Here is a 24,936-nt window from a genome sequence, read left to right on the forward strand (position 1 = left end):
AACCGGTCTTCTAGACTATGGTAGTCAATGTTCATGTCATATCATCCATTCAATCAATATATTATTAATCAATTGCATATTTATTGCTTTAATTTAATTAATTGACATGTTACTTGCTTGAATTTTAAATGTGTGTGCATGTGATAAACCCTAATTCCATTTATTAATCATCACATTTGGATTCAAAAATAAATTTTAGTGAATGTGTGTGAATGGTGATATTCCAAATTCAAGGATTTAAGGAAATTATGAAATTAAGATTTTTTTTTTCTTCATATTTTGCATATGAACTTAAGATCAAAGCTAGTATTATACATGAACATGTGATAAATAACCAAGAACATGCGAAGAACACATATGAACAACATTCAAGAATATCAAGAACATTTAAGCATATTCAAGGAATTTAAATGATCAACTAGCATGATTTAATCTTAAATCAACATTATAGGAAAATGGAAAATAAACTAGGGAAAATGATTATACATGCATGCAAGATCCACACTGTGGTGGAGGAGGCTTTTGGTGGAGGTTCTAGGGGTGGAGTAGAGAAGAAGAACTAGGAGAGGGAAAGTGACCCTTACTCAATATCTTGAGTCTCAAGAAGACCAAGATATGACAAGATTAGTTGTACTTCACCATAACTCTAGAAAGCGAGAAGAGATGATGTTTTTGTATGCTTTGGAACGTGGGAGAGGAGGGGTTATGTATTAGTGGTGGAGAAAATATAAATGGGAGGCATTCAATGAAGGTTGACAAAGGATGGGAGAAAATCATGAACCTCGACCCAATTTCAGAGTTTAGGGAAAATTGATGCATTAATTTCGGAGGTTGGTGAGAGTGGCAAGCAAGCAAAATGACTAAAACTTTGAAAAACCCTGTAACTCCTATAATAGCCCTTAAGCCAACTTGAAAAAATTATATCTTACTCATTTTTAATCAAAATTGTCTTGTTCTTACATTCAGATTAAATCCCCAAATGTTTCATTTCTACAAAATTAACCCCACTCACAAATTCAAAATGTTTGAGAGATATTAATGAAATAGTGAGCAAATGTCATTTGTTGTAAAATAGTTTTAGTGCAATTAACATTAATAGGCTCCAAGTTAGCTTCCAATTAACATTAATAGACCCTAATTACTTCCATTTCAAAATTAATCAACCCCAAATCATAATCTAATCATTCAAATTAAAAAGATAATTACACAAATTTCTCATTGAATAATTAATATTTAACAATCTAATTAATCAAATGTGTGCAACCTTATCATAAGTTGTAGTCTTAGCCAATCAAATTATGACATATCATTAATTTCAAATTGATTATAATCATAACCAAATCAGAATTGATTGTTTATAATCACATATAGTCACACTTAATTTGTGAGAGGACATCTTGGCCATTAAAACTTGATATGACAACAACTTTCAATCTGATAGTTCGATTAAGGCTCGTGACTAGGCGTTTGGATTGTTACAACATCATGATCACTTTGATGATATGACATTAATGATCTAATAGCCCGAATTAAGATGCTATTTTCGAGTGTAAAATTACTCTTTTGCCCTTCACATGAGATTAAATACGAGTTGCAAAATTGGGTGTCAACAAAATTGCAAGTCATGTGAATTGACTTGCTTATGACTTGTTTTTTATCATATCACTTTCGGGTCGACCTGTTTATGATCCAAACTTGTTAAAGTCCAATCCTAATTCGTAAAAACCAATATCGTATTCATTACGTGTTGCCAAACATTGACACACACATATATATCCCTCATTTTCCGTTATCGTAACTTTTAGCTATTGAATTATTAAAAAAACTTTTTTATTAATGGGTGCCCTTAGATCATTTTGTAATTAATTATTTTAAGAAAATTTTAATATCACTTTTATGCAAATATATAAAAAATGTGTAAAAAATAAAAAGCAATTACTTTTTTATTTTGTATAAAAAGTTAAAAAAAAAAAAAAAAAACCCCACCATTTTTTTAACAAATCTCCAGAATTAAATTAGTAAAATCAAATCAAATAATCACTAGATTCATGCATTAATCAAACCGCGCATTCAACTGAACCCAAACATAATCACTATTGCCATAAGTGGGTTCCCTCAGATAAAATTATAAAAACCTAAAAGGAAAGTCCTGAACACTGAACAAAGAGAGCATCGTTGCGATCGCAAATTCGCAACCAAGAGAAGAGACCATAATCATATTACGCGCAAAACAACACACTCGAATTTTTCGATATGAAAACTCAGCTCAGCTCAACGCGGCGATACGATACGATATCCCCGATTTTGAAGCCCGAAATTCGAAAAATCTCGGAGTGGTAGTAGAATAACAATAATATAGATAGATCGAAAATTGGAACGAAAAAGATGGCCCCGGTATTGGCTTTAGCGAAATACAAGCTCGTGTTTTTGGGAGACCAGTCCATCGGTATCGATTTCCTATCAAATACAAGATCAACTCTCCGATTGCAGCTTTGGTAAGATTCTTAAATTTAAAGGGGTTGAGGTATTACATTCATTTTTTCACTGTTGAACATATTTAAATTGCATTTCCTAAATGTTTTCTTTAATTTTATTCATTTCCACATATTAAACATCAAATCTTGAAATGTTTGTATTAGGATACAGGTGGACAGGAAAGGTTCAGGAGTCTCATTCCGAGCTATAATAGGTATTCCTCTGTTGCAAGTATGTTCATTGACTCGTTTCTTTTTATGCTGTGGAAACTTTTTTTTGTATTTTGGGGTCTCAATTATCCATTTGCATATCCTTGTTCATGCTTCCTAAAAAATGATTGAAGTTAATTGTAGCGTCTTGCACAAATGCAATGGTTCATATCAAACTCCTTTTTTCTTGACAAGTGTAATAGCTCATATCAAACTTATGAGGCTGGTCATTCAGAAGCTTAATAGTTTTGCGCCTAATGTTTTAAAATTGGCTAATCGAGTTTTATATGTTTAGTAAATTTCCTAATGATTTTAGGCACATTTTTTCTTTAGGCAGACAGTCCTTCTTAAATACTTCCAAATGGATTGAAAAGGTTCGCACAGAGCGAGGCAGTGATGTTATCATTGTACTTGTTGGCAACAAAACAGATCTAGTGGAGAAAAGGTATTGATTATTGCCTTGGCTGCAGTTTGTTTTGGATAAAGTTGATTCCTTGTGTTATTTTCGTTTTCAGTTGGTCAGACTGTTCCGTGATCAAATGTTGACTATAGAAATGACACTTCAATTCCTCTGCTAGATTTATGGTTACTTCTTACAGTATTCATTGTGAACGGTAGCAGAATCAACTGAGTTAGAAGTGAAGCCAGCTAGAAAGACAAAAATATTAAAGTTTTTCACTGGCAAAAAGTGTGGGGAAAAAATGACGGTTTTATGCTAACTTTGAGCTCTACATTTACTGCAATTATGCTCTAGAATGTCTTGATATGTATGCCTGTTTAATTTTTGCTCTTACATTTTTTATATCCTTACTTGACCAAATTGAGGTCTACCTTAATTCCTACATTGTTAAGTCTTAACTACTATTGTCAAATGACATACATTCACAATTTACAAAGTTGGTAATGGGGAATATCTTGTTCAAGTACATGGATGCTAAGGAGATCACATACAGTTCAAAGTTTCCCAATGGATATTTTTTCAATGTTAGTTATGCTTATTGTGGTTAATGTTTGGTGCATTATTTTGTGCTTATGACCTGGTCATCTTGTGAATGGTTGGACAGGCAAGTTTCTATAGAGGAAGGAGAAGCCAAAGCTTGTGACTTGAATGTTATGTTTACTGAAACTAGTGCCAAGGCCGGCTTTAATATTAAGGTAAGCAATTAGTTTCCTCCACTTTGGATAGCTACTTTATACAAATGTTAATGGCTTGATACAAGAAATTAAATACACATTATTTTGGTTGGGTGCACTTCAAATTCATTGCAGACTTCATTTTTGGAAAGAAACAGGTTTTAGTGAATTATGCTAATGATCTGACCATCAAAGGTTCTGCTATTTTCTCTTTCAAACTGTGAAATTCATTTGTTTGTCTCTTTTCAATAAGGAAAATATTCTAGATAGAGTTCATACATACTCGATGGTTACAGCAGCTGTTCATGTTTTAGCTGAATTTCAGGTCTCCTAAAATATTTCATGTCTGACCAATCATTTATGTTATAACCTAATTAACATAATGACAACATATGATTATTTCTTTCCCAGCACAAAAAAAAAAAAAACCCTCTTATGTTAGCTTCTTTCTTGTTGTTAGGCACTGTTTTGGCAGATTGCAGCAGCCTTACCTAGAATGGAAACACTTTCTTCGACCAAGCAAGAAGACATGATTGATGTCAATCTTAAGTCTAGCAACGCAGCTGCAACGCAGTCCCAACCACAGTCAGGAGGATGTGCATGTTGATGCATGCTATGGACCTATGATCCAACTTCTTTGCCCCGTCCATAATGTCTTATGAATCATTTCATGTGTCTGTAAATTCGTCATTGTCCTCTTTTTGTAGCTTTGTCCCTTTTTTTGGTTGCTAAGGGATTTAGGTGCCATTTGGCAAAGTTTTTGAAAATACGCATTTTCAGTGAACTAAACTACAAACTCTTATTCTAAAAGTAATTATATGCAATATAAATGTTTGGGTCTATCCTCTATTCTGAAAGAATCTTTATGTTATGTTAGGTATGTGTTAAAAATGTGACTTTTCTTGCTCCAATTTACAATTCTGTCACCTATCAGATAGATCTCTCCCCTTTATTTGGTCACCCCATAAATTGAATTCTTCCCTATATATGTATAAAAGATGAGGGAATTGCACACATCCAGAAATTAGTTAGGACTTCGGACAATAAAAAAAGACCTTTTTTTCCTTTGTTACATGATATGCCTTCTAGTTCTTGAGCGTAGCCCTTCCTTGCCCAAAAGTCACAACCGTTAAGTGCATGTGACTACTTCACTTGAGGAGCTTGTAACATTGTTGATTACCCATTCACCCTTCCAAGGCTTAAAGTTTTAGCTATTGTCATCCCTCTAGTTGCACTGATTGTCCTATGCACGGGATGTATGTTTGCTCACTCTCATAATGTTTAATGTACAGATTCCAAAGCTATATGAGATACACATGTTGTGAGGAGGAGGATGTATAAATTGGATGCATGAAACGGTTTCTTTTGATTAAGTTCATCTTAAAATTGACTATTGGAGAGATTAAGAGAGATATGCAAAGCCAAAAATTTCACGATGAGCACATAAAATACCTTATGCCCTCCACTAGCATGGTAAGTTAAAATAAAATTGTGAGGTTACTGTAAGGTTGTAATAGCTTTTACAATTTTTACCAAGGCTTTAGGATGATGGATACTCATCCCTCTATTGATGACTAGAAGATAAAAGTTAGACATAGACTTCAATAAAAAAAAAAAGTGCTTGAAATTGTTATAAATAAATTCATTTAGGGATAGTGATGAATTCAATTGACTGAAAAGAAGTGCCACAAATTTAGAGGTCTAAAATTCAATCTATCATTAGGCTTATACCAAAAAACAAAAAAAAAACTTCTTGAGCATGGTTTTAAAAACAAAATTGTTCAATGAAATAGAAAAATGAGTGGTTTAAGATTTTTGAGTTCAGTCAATAATAATATTATAATTAATTTGATAATTATTTGAGATACAAATAAATTAATTAAAATTATAAAATTAGAATTGTTGACTAAAAAAATAATATCTTGAGAAATTTAAACAACTTTTAAATGTATATTACATTAACTGATGAGAAAAGTGACACTAACTAGTTACTCACTTCTCAGTTTTCTCCTAATTTTCTTCTAAACTCTTCACTCTTTCCCATTGAGTTTTCTCCTATTTATTCTCCTATACTCTTCACACTCTTGTGGATACCGTAGGGAATGTGAGAGTATGTGAGGTTTTCGCTCTTCTCCTATGGGTACTATTAGGGGTCACAATTCGTGTTCGTGAGTCGGGTTTGTGTCGTGTTGAGCTATGAGTATTCGGCTATATGGGTTGACTCGAATCCGACCTGTTTAGTAAGTGTGTCAAGAACCTCAACCCTAAAACAACTTGATTATTAAATAGGTTGACCCGACACGGCACGGTTAACCTGTTTAATTCACAAGTCATGTAAATGTCAATACAAATGACTCGTTTAATTAGTTTAATTAATAGGTCATACTTGACTTGAATAACATGTTATCAATTCTTATATATCTAAAAGTAAAAATACAATTACAATTATAAATATAGTAATAAACATATAATTACAACAAAAAATTAAGCAAATAGTAATAACAAAAGCTAGTATCTTTACAAGCAAAACGGGTTAGACAGGTTCACATGTTGAACCCAAACACGACCCGTTTATTAAATGGGTCAGTCGTGTTGACCTGAATACGACCCGAAGTCGCTCATGACCTGTTTATCAACAAGTTAGTCATATTGGGTTTGTGGGTCATGTCAGATTTACAGGCATGAGTTTTCTATATGTGTAGAATGAGTTTTCTCATATTTAAATATGAGAATCTTACCTAACTATTTGATTATATATGTAAACCCACAGTCAATGTGTACTCTTTCTCCTAGAAATCACTTGAATGGGAATCTTACCTCCTTCACTCACTAAACTTTCTCCTGTGAACAAACTATTTGATTATATATGTAAACTCCTAGTCAATGTGTACTCTTTCTACTTTGAAATCGTGAGAAATCACTTGAACAAACTATTTGATTATATATGTAAACTCCTAGTCAATGTGTACTCTTTCTCATATTTAAAAAATAATCTCCTATTTAAAGAGTTTTGTGACATGAATTTTCTATATGTACTGAAGTCAAACTTAATCAAACTCCTTCATTTTTTATGTGAGAATGCACTTGATAGTTAATCAATCTTTGTGAGAATGCACTTGATAGTTAATCAATTTATGCAAAGATAATTGTTCCTTCACAGAATTTTTTCCACCTCAAGATACAGAGATGTTTCAAAAACTCAAACTCCATTTTCCAGTCAAATTGACTTGCTTATAAATGAGTTAGTTGAATTGGGTTTGTGGGTCGTGTTAGATTTTGCCAACTAAGATTTTTTATGTGAAATTTTCACTAGGTACCATGGAGTGTAATTTTTTTTTTCTCAATGAATTTTCTCATATTTAAATAATAATCTCCTATTTAAAGAGTTTTGTGGCATGAATTTTCTATATGTACCGAAGTCAAACTTAATCAAACTCCTTCATTTTTTTTTCCTCACTAACACTTGTTTCTCACGTGAGAATGCACAATTCTCACTTGTTTTCTTATTGAGAATCCACTTGTATATATTGTCATTCGAGTTCTTATTGAGAATCCACTTGTATATATTGTCATTCGAGGCAAAGTATATTGTCATTGTCATGAATTTTTATCCACTTGTATATATTGTCATTCAAAGGCGAAGTATATTGTCATTGTCATGAATTTTTACTTCATGACAAATGCTTAAATAATCATTCAAAGGCGAAGTAAAAAATGCTTAAATAATCATTCAAAGGCGAAGTATATTGTCATTGTCATGAATTTTTACTTCATGACAAATGCTTAAATAATCTTACTCCTATATATAGGAGTTATTCCATGTTTCCTATACTTCATTCTATCATCAACATTTTTTTGTTAAATAATCTTAAGTATATTGTCATTGTCATGAATTTTTATCCACTTGTATATATTGTCATTCAAAGGTGAAGTATATTGTCATTGTCATGAATTTTTACTTCATGACAAATGCTTAAATAATCTCCTATAGTCATTGTCATGAGAAATCCTTTTTTCTCATTCATATTGAACGTAGTCCTAAATAATCTCTTACTCCTATATATAGGAGTTATTCCATGTTTTTTATACTTCATTCTATCATCAACATTTTTTTGTTAAATAATCTTAAGTATATTGTCATTGTCATGAATTTTTATCCACTTGTATATATTGTACTATTCCGTAGTCTTTCTCTTTACTCCTATATATAGGAGTTATTCCATGTTTTCTATACTTCGTTCTATCATCAACATTTTTTTGTTAAATAATCTTAAGTATATTGTCATTATACTTTATATTGTTAAATATTCTTATACTTCGTTACATCTGCTTCCGAGAAGAACCTGATTTCTACTCCTCTGTGAGTTTGTACTACTCCGTGTGTTTCTCTTTATCTTCTCCAACGTTATATTAGCCTTATTTTTATTCTCTTCAGCCGATGTGGGATTTCACTCACGAACTGTATACTGTTTTATACGCTTTTGTTTTCCCACTTTCTATTTTTAAACATTAAAGTTCTTTGCGGTAATTACCCCTATTTTCTTTGTTGTGTGTGATATTTTCTTAGGTTGTCTTTTTTACATACAAGAGTGCTTAGTGAAATATTATCGAGCAGAGGTTTCCATACACAATATATAGATTCTCAATTTTGATTAGGAAATTGGTACTTATGACTTTGTATTTATCTTCCTGTGCTTCTGAAACAGATATTATGGCGTGTGGTGTATGCAAGAACATGAGAAAGGGATGCAAAGATGATTGTTGTTTCGCAGAATTTTTTGCACCTGAAGATGCAGAGATATTTGGGAAACTGAAACTCCATGTCCCAGTCAAAGTGATGAGAAAAACGTTGAATCATGCTAGTACTACCAAGGGATGCAAGAAAGACCGTGTACAAGAGTGGAAAGCCAGGGTCAATGCTAAAGGAAAAGAAAAGCAAGCAGGGTCCTCCTCTTCAAAGAATGAAAAGAAAGAATTGCAAGCTTCAAAATGTCAAGCAGCCTCATCGAATGAACTAGGATGCAAAGACAATTGTTTATTCGCAGATTTATTCTCACCTGAGGCAAAAGAAAGAATTGTTGAAATCATAAATGAACAAGGAATGGAGATGGTGGAAACAGAGGTGAAGCTGATGTTAGAAAAGCTGTGCAGGAAAACTGAGGATGAAGTACTGGTAGCCGCGAAAATTTTGTTAGAATTGAAACAGCTGTGAAATGACATGCGCTTGTTATTGGGCTTTCAAAAGAAAATCAATTTGTGTGATTGGGCCGCCGATTGAATTGTATCTGTTTTAATGCTATTTCTGTATGTGAATTGGGCCTCCCTATTTGGGTGGCCCATTTAGACAGTACTTGCTTTAATGCTATTTCTGTATGTGAATTGGGCCTGCCTATTTGGGCGGCCCATTTAGACAGTATCTGCTTTAATGCTATTTCTGTACGTGTTCTGATACTTATGAATAAAATAAAATAAAAGGGGTCTTCGTCTTCGAGACTTTCACGGAGCTCGTGTTGATTTGTTTTGATGAACAAAAAAAAAAAGGGGTCTACGAGGAGTGCGTGTTGTTGCTTGTAAGTAAACTCTGAATTTTTTCTGTTATTTTTTGTGTTTACAATATTGTTATGATTATTATTATAAAAAATTTATTATTATTATTATCATTCGTTTATTATTTTGGAACTGAAAAAAATGAGACAAGTAAACGCCCTTTCACGATTTGCAATTTGTTGAGCTCACGATATACAAATCAGAACTGGAAGTATCCTTCTTCAATTGCCACGTATAGCGTTTTATTTTTATTTTTAAATGTACCAAAAAAATTGTAGGCTTTTATTTGAAAAATAAAAATTCATAATATCCAGAAAATTGATGTAATTATGCAAATTGATAGGATAAGATTTATTATGCATTTGCAATCTACTTCACCGTCGTAGTAGACTGTTGTGTAGTTTGGTCAAAATTCAACAAACTGTGATGTGAAAAACTGTAAATAACATACCCTTACTTTTCTTGTTCTTTTTTCCTGTTTATTTTGTTTTACAAAATAATAGAAAGTAGTAATATACTGAACTGTGTTGTATGTGTGATCCTTGTGAGTAAACAGTTGATTTCCTTCAACAGTTCTACTTCATTGCTCACAAGTTGTGGTTTATTTCTTGGCATGATTTGGAGTTCTTTCCGTGATGCAGTAACAGTAAGAAGGCAATTTCATGCATTTTGATTGGAAATTATTTTTGAGTGACTTAAGAGTAGGCTGGTGTGGATTGCAACTCCTTTTTGTCTCATGTCAATTATTTGGAAAGTAGGGAATAACTCGACTTTCAACACTGTTAATCTTTCTACTCTCGAGCTTAAGAATCTATTTTTGAGAACTTTGTATGACTGGATGTCAACTTATTGTGATGTATGTATCTCTTCTTTTTATTCTAATTTCTATTTTCAGAATTGTTATATCCCATGAATTTTCATTTGTAATTTTTAAGTCTACTGCTTGAATGCTTCTTTGATTTAATTCCAACATAAAGTACAATATTGAGGGAGAGAGAGAGAGAGTCTTTGTCTTCATCTTAATTATTTTGGTTAGTATTAAAAAAGAAGCAAAATTAGAATTTCTTTTTTTCCCTTTTTTTCTTGGGGTAGGGGTTTGAATGGCCTTATACTCTTTTTAATTATGGTGACTAATCTTTTTCTTTTTTCCTCTCTCTCTCTCTCTCTCTCTTCCTATGATTCACATACTCTACAGTCTCTCAATCTTTATGAATTAATGATCCAAGATATTAAAAGTTGTTGCTCTTTAGTATCTCTTGACCATCAATTCTTACCGCGCCTTTGTTCCTGTTTCTGTCATATCATCTTTTGTTGTTCTCGATTTCATTTTTGTGCTTGTCTGTGTATTCCTGATTTAGTATTTATTAAAACTGGTGCTAAGACTAGTGCGAATGATGCTAGGTCTTATAAGAAGTCCGGACAAGAAGTGACTCCCTTTCAATTAGTTAATGATAATGGACTTAATTAATCATGAGCTATTCTCGTGCTATTACTTACAGTTTGTTAATTAGCTGTTAATATAATCCATGTGTTCATTTGTTCCTGTAAATATGGATAGTTAGTTAGCTAGTGTCTCTCTAATTATTTGGGGATTGATTTCATTTTTCTCATTTTTCATCAATAAGACTTCCATTTTATTTATCTTGTTGCTTCTGAGGGAGAGAGTGAAATTCTTAACATGGTATCAGAGCTCTAAGCTCATCAATGACTTCCACTGAAAATTCCACCAATCCAATTGCTACAAATTCTTCTTATTGTACTGGTCAAGCTTCTGCAGGAATGGAAGATCCATCTCTTAATCCATTCTTTCTGAGCAGTAGCGTTGTTCTAGGTAGTCAATTGGTTTCTCAACCATTAACTGGTTTGAGAATTATCAAAGTTGGCCAAGAGCTATGATTGTATCTCTATCAGCCAGAACAAGATTGGGTTTATGAATGGAACTATAGCCATTCCTGATGCTTCTTCAATAGAGTACATCACTTGGATGAAATGCAATATGACAATTTTCTCATTGATCATCAATTCCATCTCGAGAGAAATTGCTTCAAGTCTAATGTACACTAACAATGTCGGAGAAGTGTGGCTTAATTTGTGAGATAGGTTTTCTCAAGGCAATGCTCTTAAGGATTTTTGTGCTTCAAAGGGAATTATCATCTGTGACAAAAGGCCAGCTCTCAATTGAGACTTACAGGTTCAAGGCTCTTTTAGAACAGTTAGTCAATTTTCAAGCTATACCAGATTGTAAGTGTGCTTGTACTTGCAGCTAACAATGTTTACACTTCACCTCCTCCTTCCAATTCTTCCTCCAATGGTGGTTCTTCAAGCACACCATCTGCTCCTCTGGTTCCAGGGTGAATGATAGGGCTTCATCCTTCTCAATGTCCTATTACACAAGCTCAATGTGAGCAACTTCTGAGCTTTATGAAGTCTCAGTCAATCACTGATTGAACCAATTCTGCATATCAAACTTCTTCTGCTTATGAATCTGCTGAGAATTCTGGTGCTCAATTTCAGTCTGGTAGTGCTACTTCCCATTTCATTAACAATTTCACAGGTAATACCATTTCCCCTTCTACTCCTTCTAGCATAGATTCCAAACATTCCATTTTTTCAGCCAATATTGTTGATAGACAAGCTTTTGCATCTTATGATTGGATCTTGGACACAGGGGCAACTGATCATATAGTCCATTCAATCCCTCATCTTACCACCATTACTTTTGTCATCAATACTGTTACTCATTTATCTATTTTGGATACAGCATTAGTAACTCATATAGGCACAGTTAAACTCAGTGAAACTCTTATCTTGACTGGTGTACTTTGTGTACCTTGTTTTAGTTTTCAACTTGATTTCCATTAGTCATCTTACAAAATCTTTATTTTTCTGCTTTGTCTTGATTTCTAACCTGTGCTTTATCCAGGACCTTGCTCATTGGAGCTTGATTGGTCTAGGTAAAGAACATGGTGGTCTCTACTTCCTGCAACAAGACTTCAAGTAAGATATGTTCAAATCAGCTGTTTCTTCTGTACATACATGTCCCTTTAATACTTGGCACTATTGCTTAGGTCATCCCTCTAATGAGAAATTAGCCCTTCTTGATAAGGTGTTGTAGATAGCAATAAAGATGATCTTTGTATGATTTGTCCAATTGCTAAGCCAAAAAGGCTTCCTTTTCATTCCAATACTCATGTTTCCCATGCTTGTTTTGAACTCATACACTGATTTGTGAGGACTCTTCTCCATTCCTACCACTGATGGTTTTAAATTCTTTCTTACAATTATGGATGATTATTCCAGATGTACATGGGTATGCTTGCTTAAATCTAAGTCTGAAACTCATTCCCATGTTGTGCAATTTGCCACTTTAGTTGAAACATTGTGGTCAAGTTGCTGCTGTTCTTCTTTGGAGGTTTAATTATGACCAAGATGGAAATAGTAAATGGATGGCTACTCTTGTCCAAACTGCTGCCTTCTCAATCCTTTTGATCCCATTCTTTCTTATTCATTTCTTCAAGGAGCCTTCAACTTCTTTAGCCCTACGCTCTTTTAAAATTCTTGCCTTGATCTACTTCTCTCATAGAGTGCTCATAGCAAGTGACAAAATGATGTATTCCTTTTTTAGTTTGTTTTTGTTTTTATTTTTTATTTTTTTTGTTTTTGTTGATAAAACAACATGATGTGTTCTGTTGGACTCTTCTACCTCCCTGCCTCTAATTACTCCCTCATATGTGCAACACAAGCAGCATTTAATGCAGTTTTCTCATACTTAATCAGTTCTAAGAAGTTCACTGCTTTAATTCTTAACTCTGGTTGTCCTCTCATTTTCATCTTCCCTGATTGTAGTCAATGATGACTCTGATGGACCATCAGGAGTTTCTAAGTGGCAATATATAATTGGTTTCTGTTATACCCTTAGAGCTTTTGCACTTCACTCTCTTTCCCTGTCCCTGATGCATTTTCCCTTCCAAAAGGTTCTAAAAAGTGAAACATACTCAATGGTTTTGGAAATGCAAATCTGTACAGCACTTGTTGCCACTTGTGTTTCTATTGTGGGAAATGGACGACTTTTTGTATGGAAATGGTAGGTTTTGCTGGAGAAAGAGTTTCTTATGTTATGACCTTAGTTTGGACAGCTGTGGCTTGGCAGGTTTGTTCTGTTGGTGTTGTACTGCTGTGGACTTCATTTGTAATTGTATCATCTCCATCAGTATTGCTTCTGTGGCTATTACTCCTATTGCTTCCATGATAGTCTTCCATGATAAGATAAATGGCATCATGGAAATTGCTATGCTTTTGGTTCTTTGGGGTTTTGCATCTCATATTTAGTAGAATTATCTTGATGATTCTAAGGCAAGGTGCTCACAGTACTTTGTTAGTGAGTCTCATAATGACTCACCATGTTGATCTCTGATGCAATCTTTTGTGCTTATGACCTTGGCATTATGTGAATGGTTTGGGCAGGCAAGTTTCTGTAGAGGAAGGAGAAGCCAAAGTGATCATGACCTGAATGTCTTGTTTATTGAAACCAGTGCCAAGGCCAGCTTTAATATTAAGGTAAGCAATTAGTTTCCTCTACTTGGATGGCTAATTATACAAATGTTAAAGGCTTTTTGATAAAATGTAAATACACATGATTTTGTTTGGGCTCACTCCAAACACTACAGACTTCATTTTTGGAAAGAAAAAGGTTTGAGTGAATCATGCTAATGATCTAATCTGCTATTTTTTTTCTTCTTTCAAAGGGTAAAATTTGTTTATTGGTCTCTTTTGAATAAAGGAGAATATCTAGATGACAAGAGTTCATACATACTCAATGGTTACAACAGCTGTTTCATGCTTAGCTGAATTTCTGGTCTCCTAAAATTTTCATGTCTGTTCAATCATTTATGTTTCCATAATCTGATTAACACAATGACAGCATATGATTATTTCTTTCCTAGAAAAAAAAAAAAAAAACCCTCTTATGTAAGCTTCTTATTGTTTTGTATTTCTAAAAAACGCATTGTCATGCAACATAGTTTTCATTATCAATCCCTTGTCAGGAACTTTTTAGAAAGATTGCAGCAGCCTTACCTGGAATGGAAACACTTTTTTTGACCAATCAAGAAGACATGGTTGATGTCAATCTTAAGTCTAGCAATGCAATTGTAACGCAGTCACAACCACAGTTAGGATGATGTGCATTTTGATACATGTTGTGAACCTAAGCTCGAACTTCATTGTCCCATCTTAAATGTCTTAAGAATTATATCGTGTTTGTAAAGTCCTCGTTGTCCTCTTTTGAAGCTTTGCCCCTCTTTTGGTTGGTTGCTAAAGGATTTATGTACCATTTGGTAAATTTTTAGAAAATTCGTATCTTCAGTGAGCTAAACTACAAATTCTTATTCTAAAAGTGATTATATGCAATACAATTGTTTGGGTCTATCCTTTATTTTGAAAGAATCTTTCTGTTATGTTAGGTATGTGTTAAAAATGTGACTTTTCTGCTCCAATTTACAATTCTGTCTCCTGTCAGACAGATCCCCTCTCCCCTTCTAGTTCAAGAGCATAGCCCTTCCTCACTCAAAAATCAAAACAGTTAAGTGCATGTGACTACTTCACTTGAGGAGCTTGTAATATTGTCGATTCACCCTTCCAAGGCTTAAAGTTTTAGATATTGTCACCCCTCTAGTTGCACTGATTTTCCTCTGCACGGGATGTATGTTTTCTCATTCTTATATTGCTTAATGTACAAATCCCAAAGTTATATGGGTTATGCACATTGTGATAAAAGGATATATGTATTCTCTGATTCTCATTCTTATAATGTTTAATGTACAGATCCCAAAGTTATACAGGGTATTCTCATTGTGAGAAAGATGGATATATTGAATGCATAATATATTTTCTGACTTAATTGCAATCTTAAAATTGACTATTGGAGAGACTAAGAGAGACACCTTATGCCCCCCATTGACATGACAAGAAGTTAAAATGAAATTGTGAGCTTCCTGTAAAGCTATAACTGGTATTACAATTTTACAACCAATGATTTTCAATCATTAAGTTGGCAAGAAAAAACAATAATATTTCTCTATTTCTCTTGGTTATGGAGTTACTCCAGCTTGAGTTGTTACAGCTGACCCTCTAAGAATTCAAATGCGATTAGATGAGTATATGAAAAAAGATAAGATTAAGACCTAAGAGAAAAATTACCAAGGAATTTCATATCCATGAATAACATTGGCAAAGTAGAGAGCATGTATCATATATGGGAAGTATAAATTAATAATAGTAAGAATTAGGCAAATCAAAATCACTGCTACTAGTACAAGAACTAAAGACCAGATACGAAGCTTGGAAGAAATCATACAACAAATCCTAGAATAAGGTGAAATACCCTCTTGAAATTTTCTCTATAAATATTCATCTACTTACAATAACCAGAGTTTCCATCAAATTATATGAAACTTTAGTTTGTCACATTAACCAGTGGTTCGGACCCTCCCTATCCTAAAGTGACCAAGTCTGTGAATTTCCCTAAAACAAATAGACACCAAAGCAAACAATAGCTGAGATGTTATTGCAGAAAAATCTGCTCAAACCCTTAATCAACTCTCACTCTACATAGATTAATAACCAGACCTCCCCCAAAATTCTATCACAATTCCAATGCATAACAAATCAACAATTTACTGATCCATCAATAAATGACAGAGATTGAAGAGGAATATAGAGTTAAAATTTAACAAATACATCATCCATATGATATCATCTCTAAATCACACATAACTTACTGAAAAATTATTTTTGATATAAATAATTAGGAGCTCAGGGCCTCAGGCACCCTTGAGTGAAACTAGGCTCTCAACATAAATCATAGCTTGTATTGGGATGAGTGAATTTGGAAACTCTGAAATTTGAAGTTCCCTACTTTCTTTAGAACCAATGTTATACAAGACTATTGCGCCTTCGTCACCAACAAGAAGAAGCATTCCGTTCTCGGAAAATTGTAGGGGCATGTGAATTCCTAACAAGGGTCCTACAACAAATTGTTTGGTCCAAGAATCCTCAACCCCGTACTCACGCATCACCCATATATCAAAGTATTTCTCTGTCATACTCATAGTATAATTCTTATAAATAACAAAAGCAAGGCAATCATTGAACACAGAAAAAAGTTTGTTCCTCTGCATACTTGAAACAGTGTCCACAGGGTGCTTTAGTTTTCGAAACACCTCATCTGGCAACCTCATTATTCGAAACACCTCACGACTCATGTCGAAGGATAAAATTATCTCACAATCACAATTCTGCCCGAGTTCGTTTATGTGGCCGTTGTCAAAGAAACCGAGCCAATGATTAACACCATTGAAGTACATTGCATAATAAATAAGCAACCTAACGTTTGAACGATGAATAGTGGTGTCAATTACTTGGGTCTAGGAATCAGCATTTAGGGATTAAACATGAAAAAAATTGCAGTAGTCTGTGAAGAGTGAATTCTGGGTAGGTGGAGAATTCTTGTTGTAAGTGACAATTCTAACCACCTTGTAGTCATTAGAATATTGATCATAATCAAATGCAAAAAGTTTTGTAACGTTATATGGTGGAAGAAAAGGACGCTGAGGAAGTGGGGGATGACGAAAGATCTTACGTTCTCTGATTGCTGGATTCCATAAGACAAATACATCGGAGCAGCCACCGCCGAAGGTAAGGAAGGGAGCCAAGGGACCACCAATGCAAATAATACCATTGATGCAACTAAACAGGTTGATATCTGTAGGTTGTCGAAGTACGGTCAAGCACAAGTCCTTTGAAAAGTCCACAATGCGTACATCATCATCATCAGGATAAGGGTGCAGGGAGAAGCCATATCCGCTCTCGACCAAAATACTTGGAGTTTCTGTTTTTGTTTGATGGTGAAGAAGGTGTTTGGCAATGAAAGTTGGGTTTCAGAAAAGAGTAGACCATGACTTTTGAACGCACCTGAAACGAAATAATGATTTAACTGGAAGCCATGACAGGATCTCTTCCAACAACTCCTCCGGTCAATATAAATTATTATTATTGGAGCTTAACCTTAATCTGGACCTTCTCGACTTTCGCTCCCACCTCCTCCCCCACGTTGAATACCTTCGCCCCCACCTCCACTTCGAACTCGACATTATTTTCGATTGACTACTACTAGTGTTTGATTGAAATCTCTATTCCTGATATATACTCCTTTACTCCCTAGTCCGTTTGGTACTCGGTATTTTTATTCGCACACGTTTCTTAATTTGTTTTTTTTTTTTTTTTTTATAGAAATTTTTTTCATGTTGATTTGGCAGTGTGGTGCTGTTAACTTTGGTTGGATTTGAGTTGGAATAATTGGGCTCTTTTTTAAGTTTTTTTTTGGCTCAAAAATTCAATTTTTGGGTCAAAAAGTAAAATTTATTCAAGTGAGACTCTTATAGTTTCTGTTTCTCACAAAAAAAAAAAAAGTGACTCTTTAGTTTTGGGCTAAAACATCCTATCATATCATATTATATTATTATTATATAATAAAATTTGGGCTTAGACGCCGTAATTGCGTCACATGATTTCACCAAATTGCAGAAATTTTATTAAATTTTAGATTTTTAAAGAACTAAAAAGGTAGTATACTCCCAAGATTATAATTCATTCTTATCATTAAATAAAATTAGATTAACATTATTTTTTTATTTTTTAGGATATATTTTTTAAATTAAGGGATAATATTTAACATACAAAAATTTAATTTGGATAATATTTATCATCTAACTAACATTATTTTTTTTATTTGTTAGGATATATTTCTTAAATAAAGGGATAATATTTAACATACAAAAATTTAATTTAGATAATATTTATCATCTAATTAACATTATTTTTTTATTTGTTAGGATATATTTCTTAAATTAAGAGATAATATTTAACATACAAAAATTTAATTTAGATAATATTTATCGTCTAAATTTTCAAAATTTTAATATTATTGAATTAATATTATTTTATTAGAATATCAAGCTACAAAGCTTGATTATTAAGGGATAAGCACAATCCAAATTCTTCAAGAGGTGATTAATATAAATCTATCCCAAGAAACAGTATATATCTCCAATAATTTGATAATCTCTATCTATTCCAAAAAACAATATATATCTCCATTAATTTGATAATTTCTACGCTGATGACATTTAATATATATATATATATATATATATATATATATATATATATATATATCAAAATTCCTTATACACCACGTTCTCTTTCTCTTTCTTTTTCTTTTTTTTTAATTTTTAATTTTTGATATGTTACATTATGTTGAATCAACTCTTTTTTCTTTTTTTTTCTTTTTCTATTCATATGACCTTTTTTAATTCTAGTTTTTATCGGATAAAAAAAAACACATTGATTAGATATCTTTAATTTCAATAAGATTTAAATGAATTATACTTCAAATGGAACTCTACCAATATATATAACCCTATATATCCTTTTTGGAGTGAAGCTTATTTTAATATGTGAATGCCTAAATCCCATGAAAATGCAGGTGTGGGGTATTAGAATTCCAAGTAAGGCAGTTATGCCACGTGTCATAGCATGGCCGAGAAGGGTAGTTACTGCGCCGAGGAGTCCACGTCCTCAAATTCTATGATCACGTCATCAACACGTTATCAAAGGAGGCCTTACTGTGCGGTAAGAGCTTTGGGAAGGGGACTAGCACTGACGTGATTGAAGAGCTGGAGGCCACCACCACATTCAATGCATCCTACCAAACCTCCTGGCCACATTTATGTGGAGAAGACCCTTGAACAGTACTGCTTTGGTTGCCACATCTCATAGGGGTACAGGGAAGGTGGTTGATGGGACTAGCACTTGAGTGGTGGCCTGCATGATCAACAAATGGAAGGTCAAGATCATCTAAAAGGGCCTATATAAGGTAGAAGGTCCCCCGAAGAGAGGGGATCGGAAAAATAGCAAAGAAAAACACTGTAGCACAAAGAAGGAAACTATAAACAAGTTTGATAGTGATATATTCAAGAACAAAACCTCCTCGGACTTATCCGAGGAGAATTATCCTTCTCAATACTGTGATTGCCTTCTGTTTTTTCTTGTCTCTTTGTTATTCTTGGTCCGTGGTAAGTGCTATCTCACCCATGAAAGCCTAGTTTTAGAGCTTACTCTCTAATAAATTCATTGTGTTGGGCTATTTGGGCCTAGGTCCTTTAGTCGTTTGGGCTCAGGAACCAAATCTAGTCCTTATAGCAAGTATGCATTCTTTGTTCTTTTATTATTATTATTTTCATTTTGTTTATTTTTTTTTCTTTAGTGTTATTATTGGTTTTATGAATTCAAAACATTCGAAAACATTGTCAAGTTTCCAAAGGCTCCTTCTTTGTTTTTGTATTTTGTTTTTATTAAATTGATTAGGTTTTGTGTATTGGTTGCCTTTTGTTTAAACTAATTTCTTAGCTTTGATCTAACTTATATGCTTAGGGTTAGGGTCTTAGAATTAATGATTAAATATGGTTAGAATTAATAGATTAATTTTAACAATTTTCTTATTTGATTTTTATGTTACATCAAATTATCAAGATGTTCTACACGTGTATTCTTGAATTCTCAACTTTGATTTTAATTTATAATATTATCAAGATTATATTAATTTTAGATTTATCAATTGTTTAGTACATTTTTTTTATAATTAATTTTCAATTTAAAATTCAATTTGGAATTATCAATTTAATTTAGTTTTAGGAAGAAATCTTACCTCTTATTTTAGTGAGATAATTATTTACACTTGATAATTTTTTCTTTTATCTTAATTGAATCTATTAAAATATATAATTATTTATACATTTATTTTATAAGCTTTTTCATAAAATCGTGCAACGCACGGGCCTATAACTAGTATAAAATAAGATAGGCATAAAAAATTAGAGACATGGTGCTAGGAAGTAATAAAAATGATGAGAAATATTCAAAAAAAATACCTTAAAATTCTAGTCATTATGTTTATATTTTTAAAGAGAAGAAAAACTTGCTACAATTCATAACTTTTATAATATTTAAACTTTTATAATATGTAAACTCTGGTCTCACCTCTAGTGTGAGCTAGCTTGTAAGTTTGTTTCCCATTAACCAAAAAAAAAAAAAAACTTAATAAAACATGTATTATGTGTTCCATGTGTGTGTGTGTAGGGTAATATTTAAAATATTCAAATTATCGAAAATTGATTATGGTAATATTTTTTTTAAAGTCCTTTTAGAACTGTGGCAGCACAGATTTGGTTCAACCTGGGCTTAGGATCACAATTGTATTATGGGCTAATTTTCATTATCAATCCCTTGTTAGGAACTTTTTAGAAAGATTGCAGCAGCCTTACCTAGAATGGAAACACTTTTTTTGACCAATCAAGAAGACATGGTTGATGTCAATCTTAAGTCTAGCAATGCATTTGCAACGCAGTCACAACCACAGTCAGGAGGATGTGCATTTTGATACATGTTGTGGACCTAAGCTCCAACTCCTTCGTCCCATATTAAATGTCTTATTAATTATATTGTGTTTGTAAAGTCCTCGTTGTCCTCTTTTGTAGCTTTGCCCCTCTTTTTGGTTGGTTGCTAAAGGATTTATGTCATTTGGTAAATTTTTGAAAAATTCATATCTTCAGAAACTAAACTACAAATTCTTATTCTAAAAGTGATTATATGCAATACAATTGTTTGGGTCTATCCTTTATTTTGAAAGAATCTTTCTGTTATGTTAGGTATGTATTAAAAAGGTGACTTTTCTGCTCCAATTTACAATTCTGTCTCCTGTCAGACAGATCCCCTCTCCCCTTCTAGTTCAAGAGCATAGCCCTGCCTCACTCAAAAATCAGAACAGTTAAGTGCATGTGACTACTTCACTTGAGGAGCTTGTAACATTGTCGATTCACCCTTCCAAGGCTCTAAGTTTTAGATATTGTCATCCCGCAAGTTGCACTGATTTTCCTCTGCATAGGATGTATGTATTCTCATTCTTATATTGTTTAATGTACAGATCCCAAAGTTATATAGGGTATGCACATTGTGAGAAAAAGGATATATGTATTCTTTTTTTTTTTCTTTTTTTGAGAAGAGGATATATATATTCTTTGATTCTCATTCTTATAATGTTTAATGTACAGATCCCAAAGTTATATGGGGTATGCTCATTGTGAGAAAGAAGATGGATATATTGAATGTATAATATATTTTTTGAGTTAATTACAATCTTAAAATTGACTATTGGAAAGACTAAGAGAGACACCTTATGCCCCCATTGACATGACAAGAAGTTGAAATGAAATTGTGAGCTTCCTATAAAGCTAAATTGGTTTTACAATTTTACCACCAATGATTTTCAATCATTAAGTTGGCAAAGACGAAGAAAAAACAATAATATTTCTCTATTTTTCTTGGTTATGGAGTTACTCCAGCTTGAGTTATTACAGCTAACCCTCTAAGAATTCAAATGCAATTAGATGAGTATATGAAAAAAGGTAAGATTAGGACCTAAAAGAAAAATTACCAAGGAATTTCATATCCATGAATAACATTGGCAAAACAGAGAGCATGTATCATATATGGGAAGTAAGAATCAGGCAAATCAAAATCACTGCTACTAGTATAAGAAATAAAGACCAGATAAAGATTTTATGAAGCTTGGAAGAAATCATACCACAAATCCTAGAATAAGGTGAAATACCCTCTTGAGATTTTCTCTATAAATATTTATCTACTTACAATAACCATAGTTTCCATCAAATTTTATGAATTAGTTTGTCACATTACCCAGTGGTATGGACCCTCCCTATCCTAAAGTGACCAAGTCTATGAATTTCCCTAAAACAAATAGACACCAAAGCAAACAATAGCTGAGATGTTATTGGAGAAAAATATGCTCAAACCCTTTACCTGCTCTCACTCTACATAGATTAATAACCAGACTTCCCCAAAAATTCTATCACAATTCCAGTGCATAACAAATCAACAATTTACTGATCCATCAACAAATGACAGAGATCGAAGAGAAATATAGAGTTAAAATTTAACAAATACATTATCCATATGATATCATCTCTAAATCACACATAATGAGTTTTCTCATATTTAAATATGAGAATCTCACTTTTCTCTTGCCTTCAAAATGTGTACCGAAGTCAATATGTGTAAAAATTTTCAATATTTTCGTAAATTGAGTTGGTAGAATTAATGAGTAATTAATTCAATATGCTGTTGAATGCACTACATAGATGTAGGTTAATAAATTCAATAAGATTCTATAAATTCATTGTTATTGTGAATGTCTTTTTTTGTAAAAGAAAAATAAGATTGACTCAATATAATTTGAAGTTTAAAGAAATAATTTTAAAAAAGGATTAATTAATTAAAAAATATTTAATTAATAATATTACGTCTCAATACATTATTTAAATACTTGTTTTTTTTTTTTTTTTCTAAATATACAATGTGGGGGTAAAAGGGTCAAAGTATGTTCTTGGGCCTTGGGCTTGATTCAATGGTATTGACCTGTTCAAGGAGGGGTTTGTGATAGTAGATATGCTGAACTCAAAAGCCCATCAAACAAGACAACGTGAAAAAGGTTGGTAGGAACAGTCCGAGGAGGGAGATCTCCTCGGCTATATGAAGTGAAGGTTGTACTGTACGCTTTGATGATCGTAGGAAAATCTAAGAGATTTGGTGGATGATTATGTGATCCCCATGACCATAGGTAAAGGGCGTGATTGGGAAAATATCTAGGGAAAACTGCTACCACCGCATTAAAGACTCTGCACCTACTTCCTTGGCCGCATTAATGGAGAAATGACCTCTGAACAGTAATTATCAACCTTACAGCTATTGCTTGAAGACTTTAAGAAGGCGGTGGATGGGACAAGTATCTAACTTAGTAATTTGATCAATACGTGGAAGATGGTGGAAAGAAGGCAGACGAGATAAAAGGAAAAAGAGGGCATCAAAGGAGGGGGATTGAAACAAGGAAAGGAACACTGTACAAAAGACTCCCAATTGCAATCTAACCTTAGAAGAAAGAAAAGAAATACGAAATCATTCTCGACTTACGTCCGAGGAGACTTTCTGCTATGTTAGTGTTTTGTTGCATGTATATTGCCCATCTAAGCCTGTCATTCATATTATCCTACGTCCTTAAACCCTAGATTTCAAGCCCACTCTCTATAAATTTTATTGTTTTGGGCTGGATCCCTTCGCACTGTTGGGTCCAAGTGCAAATTGTGTCCTTACATACAAATTAGTGAGAGACATGTTAGTGATTTTTCAGTATGGGATGAAGGATGTTCTTTCACACTTCTATAGTGTGATTCTCATTGATTATGGCTAATTTTTTAATGAAAATTCAAGGCATTTCTTTTATTAAAAAAAAATTAGGTTCACAAAGTAGAAGGAAGTCAAGCCCAAAATTCACTCTTCTTGTTGAAAAATTATATCTTGTCCCTGGCATATATATCAGGTACACCATATGCTACCTCCTTCTTGTTAAATAGAAGCTAATGGTGTACTTTGAAAAGAGACCTCTCTCTCTCTCTCTCTCTCTCTCTCTCTCTCTCTCTCTCTACACACACACACATATATGCATGTGTGTATGTATGTATATATATTTCAACAAAATATGTCCTTTACATCTCAAAATAAGTGCATACTCTTCAATCCAAATTCAAAATAATATAGTTCAACAAAAATATAACATCTATAAAACTCACCAAACAATAAATATAAAAATAATATAACATAGTTTATGTCTTTCTTATTTTCTTTTTAAGTTTAAAATATAGGTTGAATATAAAAGGTATTTGACGAATTTAAAACAAAAAAGAATATTTATTTGTTATACAAGTTAATTGAGTTGTCGTAAATAGGTCATTTCGAGTTGACACGAATAAATTGGTATGTTAAATGTGTCTATTTGTGAGAGGTTATGCCCCTGGTCCATTTTGAATTATTTAGTTTGGGCCAAACCCAAGAGAATGAATAGGTTCATGTTGATGCCTCTCAATACGAAGATTCGACCAATTACATTTTCCCTCTAGATTAAGGGTTTTACAGTGGAGTCGCTATTTATATAATTATTGGAAAAAAAAAAAACCACAATTGAAAAACTCATCATTTTATTGATTTGAGACAAAATGCCCATTATTCATAGGAAATTACATGACTTTAATCCCAAATACATACTAAGACAAAGTACATGACTTTATTTCCTAGTTACAATCTAGAGATTGAAAATTACATGGAGAAGGATCTAATCTACTAACCATTGATTTAAGCTTAGAGGCTATGTTATAAGATGAGAATGTGTTAGACACCACCTTACTCAATGAAATCGGTCTTCTAGACTATGGTAGCCAATGTTCATCTTATATCATCTAATCAATCAATATATTATCAATCAATTGCATATTTATTGCTTTAATTTAATTAATTGACATGTTACTTGCTTGAATTTAAATGTGTGTGCATGCGATAGACCCTAATTCCATTTATTAATTATCACATTTGGATTAAAAATTAAATT

At 32.9% G+C, this 24,936-nt stretch overlaps 2 protein-coding genes, 1 long non-coding RNA gene and 1 pseudogene across 5 annotated transcripts; 3 read left to right on the top strand and 1 right to left on the bottom strand.

Moving 5' to 3' along the window:
- Positions 1 to 2,069: 2,069 nt before the first annotated feature.
- Positions 2,070 to 4,658, top strand: LOC142614943 (ras-related protein RABH1b-like). 3 transcript variants are annotated; one of them, XR_012840610.1, is made up of 5 exons: positions 2,070 to 2,495; positions 2,640 to 2,706; positions 3,018 to 3,129; positions 3,749 to 3,839; positions 4,279 to 4,658. XR_012840610.1 is itself a non-coding variant. In XM_075787593.1 (5 exons), the coding sequence occupies exons 1-5, from the start codon at positions 2,386 to 2,388 to the stop codon at positions 4,423 to 4,425; spliced, it is 510 nt and encodes a 169-aa protein (XP_075643708.1). In that variant the 5' UTR covers positions 2,111 to 2,385; the 3' UTR covers positions 4,426 to 4,658. The 3 variants fall into 3 exon arrangements, 1 of the variants encoding a protein (XP_075643708.1); XM_075787593.1 differs by having other exon boundaries at positions 2,111 to 2,495; positions 2,640 to 2,689; XR_012840611.1 differs by lacking the exon at positions 3,018 to 3,129 and having other exon boundaries at positions 2,078 to 2,495; positions 2,640 to 2,689.
- Positions 4,659 to 9,310: 4,652 nt separating this feature from the next.
- LOC142614948 (uncharacterized) lies at positions 9,311 to 14,807 on the top strand. The gene is made up of 2 exons (XR_012840612.1): positions 9,311 to 9,388; positions 14,422 to 14,807. It is a non-coding gene; the product is annotated as an uncharacterized LOC142614948 (long non-coding RNA).
- Positions 12,375 to 14,807, top strand: LOC142614944 (putative purine permease 11; annotated as a pseudogene).
- A 1,379-nt stretch (positions 14,808 to 16,186) lies between these two features.
- Positions 16,187 to 16,811, bottom strand: LOC142616723 (F-box/kelch-repeat protein At3g06240-like). The gene is made up of 2 exons (XM_075789516.1): positions 16,584 to 16,811; positions 16,187 to 16,544 (listed from the first exon to the last, which is right to left on the bottom strand). The coding sequence occupies exons 1-2, from the start codon at positions 16,727 to 16,729 to the stop codon at positions 16,187 to 16,189; spliced, it is 504 nt and encodes a 167-aa protein (XP_075645631.1). The 5' UTR covers positions 16,730 to 16,811.
- Between the last annotated feature and the right edge of the window lie 8,125 nt (positions 16,812 to 24,936).

Source organism: Castanea sativa, chromosome 11, assembly GCF_040712315.1.
Source record: "Castanea sativa cultivar Marrone di Chiusa Pesio chromosome 11, ASM4071231v1".
NCBI lineage: Eukaryota > Viridiplantae > Streptophyta > Magnoliopsida > Fagales > Fagaceae > Castanea > Castanea sativa.